Source organism: Budorcas taxicolor, chromosome 18 (genome assembly GCF_023091745.1).
Source record: "Budorcas taxicolor isolate Tak-1 chromosome 18, Takin1.1, whole genome shotgun sequence".
In the NCBI taxonomy this organism is placed as follows: Eukaryota; Metazoa; Chordata; class Mammalia; order Artiodactyla; family Bovidae; genus Budorcas; species Budorcas taxicolor.
Window position 1 is genome coordinate 45,063,492 of NC_068927.1, and position 7,059 is coordinate 45,070,550.

The following is a 7,059-nucleotide window of genomic DNA, read 5'->3' on the forward strand; positions in this document are numbered from 1 at the left end:
GGCTGGCACACAGCTGGACTCCGTGTGGGCCTCCTAAGCTCTGGCAGCAGAACCCTGGCCAGGTCCCCAGTGCCCCGTTTCCCATGGATGGAACTCAAGTCCCAGTTCTCTGGTGGATGATCATGGTGGGCACAGCTGTTTCACCAGGTGTAGCCAGGACGAGCCCCGGGCAGTGGAGGCCAGTGCCTGCTGGGGCCTTGCAGTGCAGGAACCTGGCTACACCTTCACGAAGCTGAGGAGTCCCTGTGGGCCCTTGTGAATCCTGGAATCCCCCAGGTGTGTCTCTGTTGAGAAGGTCCCCCAGCTGGCAGCTACCGCTTCTGGGGATGGCTAATTGGCTGAGTGCTGAAGAATGAACACTTTTGAACTGTGTTTTGGAGAAGACTCTTGAGAGTCCCTTGGATTCCAAGGAGTTCAAATCAGTCCTTCCTAAAGGAAATCAGTCCTGAAAATTCATTGAAAGGACTGATGCTGAAGCTGAAGCTCCAATAATTTGGCCACCTGATGCGAAGAGCCTACTCATTGGAAAAGACTCTGATGCTGGGAAAGATTAAAGTCAGGAGGAGAAGGGGTTGACAGAGGATGAGATGGTTGGATGGCATCACTGACTCAATGGACATGAGTTTGAGCAAACTTGGGGAGATAGTGAAGGACAGGGAGGCCTGTCATGCTGCAGTCCATGCGGTTGCAAAGAGTTGGACATGACTGAGTGATGGAACAACAATAGCAATTGGGGAATGGCGCTGGGGGCAGGGAGGTGATGGGTGGGTCCCCCATGGAATCGCATCTTTGTGGCCAGCTGATCCTCATGGTCTTTGCAGCCATGTTGGCCCTTAGGCCCTGGAAGCTGACTGGCCACAGAGCAGTGCTTGTGTCTCCACCTGCCACCAGGGCGGGATCCAGGGACTGCCTCCTCTGAGCCCTGCTGTCCTGGGCTTCGGTCGTGGGAAATTATGTTATAGAATAAGGTAGGTAAAGGATCAAATACATTTCTTTCTTGTAAAAGGAAGGAAAGAAAGAAACCTACTTGAAGCTGTACGTCAAGGCTGTGTATTGTCACCCTGCTTATTTAACTTATATGCAGAGTACATCATGAGAAACGCTGGACTGGAAGAAGCACAAGCTGGAATCAAGATGGCCAGGAGAAATATCAATAACTTCAGATATGCAGATGACACCATCCTTATGGCAGAAAGTGAAGAAGAACTAAAAAGCCTCTTGATTAAAGTGAGAGGAGAGTGAAAAAGTTGGCATAAAGCTCAACATTCAGAAAACTAAGATCATGGTATCTGGTCCCATCACTTCATGGGAAATAGATGGGGAAACAGTGTCAGACTTTATTTGGGGGGGGCTCCAAAATCACTGCAGATGGTGATTGCAGCCATGAAATTAAAAGATACTTACTCCTTGGAAGGAAAGTTATGACCAAACCTAGATAGCATATTAAAAAGCAGAGATATTACTTTGCCAACAAAGGTCCATTTAGTCAAGGCTATGGTTTTTCCAGTGGTCATGTATGGATGTGAGAGTTGGACTGTGAAGAAAGCTGAGCACTGAAGAATTGATGCTTTTGAACTGTGGTGTTGGAGAAGACTCTTGAGAGTCCCTTGGACTGCAAGGAGATCCAACCAGTCTATCCTAAAGGAGATCAGTCCTGGTTGTGCATTAGAAGGACTGATGTTGAAGCTGAAACTCCAATACTTTGGCCATCTGATGCGAAGAGTTGACTCATTGGAAAGACCCTGATGCTGGGAGGGATTGGGGGCAGGAGGAGAAGGGGACGACAGAGGGTGAGATGGCTGGATGGCATCACTGACTCGATGGACATGAGTTTGGGTGAACTCCGGGAGTTGATGATGGACAGGGAGGCCTGGCGTGCTGTGATTCATGGGGTGGCAAAGAGTCGGACATGACTGAGTGACTGAACTGAACTGAACCGAACTTAAAAGCTGTAGCAAAGATGAGCTTGCTGCATTTGACTTGCTCTGAATCAATGTGAGAAATCCTGGAGGCCAGGTTTTCCAGAGGACCTACCCTGGGTGGGGTTTGCCCCACCTCCCCTGCAGGCTTTGGGGCCCTAGGCAGGGCCAGGGTGACAAAGCATAGGGGCTTGGAGAGCCAGGGTGGAGGCTTGCCACTTGCAGGCTGGTCTCGGGGTACCATGCTATGGTGGGACCCTCTGAGAGACCTCTGTTCATGGCCCAAGAGCCCATCCCATGGTGCTGCTCACTTGTTGGTAGGAAAATGTGACAAGCGAGCCGTGCCACTGTACCCACTGTCCTCTGGGTGCTTCAGCCAGAAACAGGCTGAGACAGAGGAGGATGTTCAGCATCTTTATCATGTTCCTGCTTTGTTCAGAAGTCTTGCCTACTTGATGCTCAAAAGCAAGGTGTCCCTGGGATGTCAGGTAGTTAGGATACCCCTTGGCTCTGCAGTTTCGCTCTGCACAGAGCAGAGGGTGATAGTTAAGACACCCATCCCCAGTCCTTGCCATTGTCAAGTGGCTTTCCACTTCCCCCCTCCCTCTCATCCACTGTTGGGACCCCACAGCAGGGGATATGAGTTGGCAGGACCTGTGTAGCTTTTGTGAGGGAAGAGAGGGGAAAGCCTGAACTCATTCTCTCTCAGTGGCCTGCAGTTTCCATCCTTGTGGGCTTAGAGACCCTAGAGAGGAGAGACAGCTCTTGCCTTGGCCCGGCCCCAGGTGGTTGGATCAAGGGGAGGAATTCTAAACTGTATGCCTCGACCTCCTCTGATCAGCATCTCCTTTCTACTCTTTTAAAATATTTCATGTCAGTGTGAAGAATGTGACAGTCCTTTCTCCACCTACGAAAGTGACATCTTTTCTGAAACAGTCACCAAATGTGTGCTCTGCCGGATGAATGCAACGGACTTGTCAACAGAGGCCTCACAGTCATCAGGAGGGGAGGCCTCACTGTCAAGGGAGAGCAGCCCAGATGAGGATGGCTGACGGCCACAAGACCCTTTGGGTGACTTGAGCCCAGGTCACCTGTCACGTAGGCTTGGGGGCTCCGCAGAGACCTTTCTCTGGGGCCCCTCCCCAGTGGGTGGGCCCATCAGACTAAGGCAGGGGCCAGGCCAGGCTCTGGCTGGACTCCCACCACTGCTTGGCCTTCTCAGCTCCACAGCACCTCGGGGATCCCTTTGTCTGTAGTTTTCATGCAGAATAAATCTAGATGCTTTTGGAAAACAGCGTGTGCATTCTAGAAACATTTCTGCTATTTCTATGTTCTGGTATTCATCTTGTCTCATTTCGGGAACATATTCTGGTCTCTGAATTTGCCCTGTAAAGCAGTCATTGGGTGCTGGCACCAGCAACCCCTGAGGGAGGGTCTGTGGAATGAAGAGGAAGCTGTGTAGCCCCCTCTGTGGAAGGGACTGTCCTGTGGCCCTGTGGGTGCCTCCCTGGCTGATGCGCCCAAATGGTCACCTGCCCAGAGCTGAGGAAGGTCTGGTTAGGCAGGTAGGTGAGGGCATTTCCATCACAGAATGCTGCTTGTTTTCTACCGTAGTGTCTTCAATTTCCAGAATGTCCAAGCATGTGTACAGCCTCCTTCCTGCTTCCACAGCATCAAATACAACGTAAACCAGTTACTTCACAAAGAGTGAAGGTTTCAGGTAAACAAGAAGGGCTCCCTTTTCCATTTGGTATGGCTTACAGACTTTATTTTTTGGGGCTCCAAAATCACTGCAGATGGTGACTGCAGCCATGAAATTAAAAGACGCTTACTCCTTGGAAGAAAAGTTATGACCAACCTGGATAGCATATTCAAATCAGAGACATTACTTTGCCAACAAAGGTCCGTCTAGTCAAGGCTATGGTTTTTCCTGTGGTCATGTATGGATGTGAGAGTTGGACTGTGAAGAAGGCTGAGCGCCGAAGAATTGATGCTTTTGAACTGTGGTGTTGGAGAAGACTCTTGAGAGTCCCTTGGACTGCAAGGAGATCCAACCAGTTCATTCTGAAGGAGATCAGCCCTGGGATTTCTTTGGAAGGAATGATGCTAAAGCTGAAACTCCAGTACTTTGGCCACCTCATGCGAAGAGTTGACTCACTGGAAAAGACTCTGATGCTGGGAGGGATTGGGGGCAGGAGAAGGGGACGACAGAGGATGAGATGGCTGGATGGCATCACTGATTTGATGGACGTGAGTCTGAGTGAACTCTGGGAGTTGGTGATGGACAGGGAGGCCTGGCGTGCTGCGATTCATGGGGTCGCAAAGAGTCAGATACGACTGAGTGACTGAACTGAACTGAACAGGAGGCCCATCCCTGTAATGGGACACCAATCCCATTCCCTGGTGGCTCAGATGGTAAAGTATCCGCCTGCATTGCGGGAGACCTGGGTTTGATTCCTGGGTTGGGAAGACTCCTGGTTGGAGGAGGGCATGGCAACTCTCTCCAGTACTCTTGCCTGGAGAATCCCATGGACAGAGGAGCCTGGCAGGCGACATCCTGGCTACCCCCACGGGGTCGCAAAGACTCCAATACAACTGAGCGACTCAGCACAGCACAGGATTTCCATCAACTATCATTAGTATGCCCCTTGGTCTCTCTTAAAAACTTAGGTGCAGGATTGATTTACTTAATGTTAATTGACTGGCATCCTATAATTCTGTCCAAGAGCACCCTAACCTGGTAGTCATTGCCTGGGCAGGCCCTGTGCTTGGTGCTGCCCTCCTTCATCACAACCGGGGTGACCGCCCAGCTTCAGCAGACTGTTCAGTATTTATTCATTAATTTACAAGAATGATGATGGATGATACACGGCAAAACTCCACTGAATGGCCTCCCAGTAACTGGACTCTTTTTGGAAGAGAAGTCTTATCCCATCTCCCTCACACGAAGACATGCAGAGATTATTTTTCCTCACTGCAGAGGAGGATGGACAGCCTGCATGTACCATCACTGTCCCCAGGGACAGACACTTAGGATGCTTCTCCTTTTTGACTATTATAAAATAGTCAGCTGGAATGAACCATCTTGTGTACATAGGTCTGCAGAGACTGACATTCCTCCTGTGGATGAAACTCTCCTACTGGAGAAATCTCCGGGTCAATGAATTAGCAGGTTTCGGGTTTGTTGCTGCTCAAAAGCCCTCTGAAAAGTGTTGCGACGAAGGGGCTGATGTGTCTGAGTGAGGAACCCCAGAAGGCGTAAATAAGGAACTTTGGTCGGCAGGGCTCTGCTTTTCTCTGGCAGCAGAATCCTCCGACGTATGGTGTTGATACTCCAAGGGCGGCAGCCTAGGCCCCTTGAAACTCTGGATCCTTCTGTGCTTATTCAGGGTCCCCTCAATGCCCCCGGATTCTGTCTGTGCTCAGGACCCGCGGAAGAGGCCCAGTGGAACCTAGAGGTCTTGTGTCGACCGGCGGGCGAATGAGCCCCCAGAACTGGCGGCGCCGGAGATCACGGTGGCTAGTGTGCGGCCGAGGAGGGCAATCGGCTACCCAGGCTGAGGGCGCCCGTGCTATGGGTCCGCCGCGTGGTCACCGTGGGACCAGCGCCGGGTGTGAGCCGAGACCCGACGCGGGGGCAGCCGGCGGCCAGGCAGCGCTCGCGGGGCCGGTATCTCTGGAGCGGGAGGGGCTCGGCCTTGCCGGACAGCCTGGGGCTTCCCTGCACCAGTTATGGAGGGCCGGGGACCGGACCTTGCGCGAGCATCCCCTAAAGACAGGCCATCCTGGCTCCACGTTTGTGAGCAGACACCACAACACTGAGATCACCCGGCCCCTCAGCTCACTGTCCGAGCTTCCGCTTTCAGAGTACCTCTGGTCTAAGTTGCCAGTGACCGAGACCTTACACTGCGCATGCGTCACCCGCCAACAAAATTTGTGCGCATGCGCGCAGCCTATGTAGTAAACAGTGATGAGAAACAGTTTTGCAAAGCAGAAACGCAAGCGGCGCCGTGGCTTAGTTGGTTAAAGCGCCTGTCTAGTAAACAGGAGATCCTGGGTTCGAATCCCAGCGGTGCCTCAACCGAGCGTCCCGGCTCTCTTTTTGTTCACACCCAGTTTTGCTGCTCCTCTACCCCTTTCCTCCTCGCTTTGGGGGTGTGACAAGAGGCTTTGTTATAGTTCAGTCTCTGTCGTGTCTGACCTTTGCGACCCGATGGATGGCAGCAAGCCAGGCTTCCCTGGACTTCATTATCTCAGAGAGTTTGCTCAAACTCAGGTCCGTGGAGTCGGTGATGCCATGCACCCTAACCCTAACCGTCTCATCCTCTGTCTCCCTCTTCTACTGCCTTCAATCTTTCCTAGCATCAGGGAAAAAAGAGCATAATAAGCCATTTTAGTCAGCCCCTGCCCGTGGCGCGGTGGGGCGCTGGCCCTCCTCGGAGTCCCTAGAGTTTCTTGAGTGGCGGGGGATCATTGACTGGGGCTTCGGTGCCGAGGGGACGCTCGCTGGAGGCGCGGGAACACTCCGGGGTTGGAGACCTGCGCAAGTTCCGCGGCGGCTGCGTGGCGAGGCCGAGCCCTCGCGCTCCACCGATTTCTGCGTGCTGGGCGCCGCTCACACAGGTCCCCCGATTTACTCCCCTCTCTCCAGCCACACGATCCAGACCATCGTTCCCCAGACTGAAAGGGAGGCCCAAAGTCGCCGGGGAGAAAGGAGGATTGAACCCCGCCAGAGCGACTCTCGGGGGGATAAAAGTATGAAATTTCCAGGGAGGGAGCCTCAAATGGGACTCCCTGTGCCAAGTTCAGAGCCAGCTTCTCCAAGGTGCCCTCTGTGAGGCTGAATCCTAAGGCCCGGAGCTGCACAAGTAGATAGATGATTGCGGGTGCTGACCCCGAGCAATTGCACCGGAGTCTGGCGGGGGCAATGAGGCCTTGGAATGAAAAGAACAAGTTATCCAGGAATTCTCACGTCAACCTCAACAATATTCCTGTTAGATGCTTCAGGACAGTACTGACGAGTTGCAGAAATCGCAGTTTATGGCATCAGCGTCTGTACCCAGATCACCTGCTCCAGAAGTTGCACCTTTCTCGCCTTCTCCCATGGTTCTGAGTTGTGTGTGTGTGTGTGTGTGTGTGT

At 52.6% G+C, this 7,059-nt stretch overlaps 1 protein-coding gene and 1 non-coding gene across 2 annotated transcripts in view; both read left to right on the forward strand.

The window, feature by feature from the left end:
• WDR88 (WD repeat domain 88) overlaps window positions 1-2,971 on the forward strand; it is a 50,222-nt gene extending 47,251 nt beyond the window's left edge. The window contains exon 11 of the mRNA XM_052656759.1: window positions 2,798-2,971. Within this exon, the coding sequence (XP_052512719.1) occupies window positions 2,798-2,971 (174 nt within the window). The remainder of the gene's footprint in view (window positions 1-2,797) is intronic.
• Window positions 2,972-5,923: 2,952 nt separating this feature from the next.
• Window positions 5,924-5,997, forward strand: TRNAT-AGU (transfer RNA threonine (anticodon AGU)). Its single transcript has one exon. It is a non-coding gene; the product is annotated as a tRNA-Thr (tRNA).
• Window positions 5,998-7,059: the final 1,062 nt, after the last annotated feature.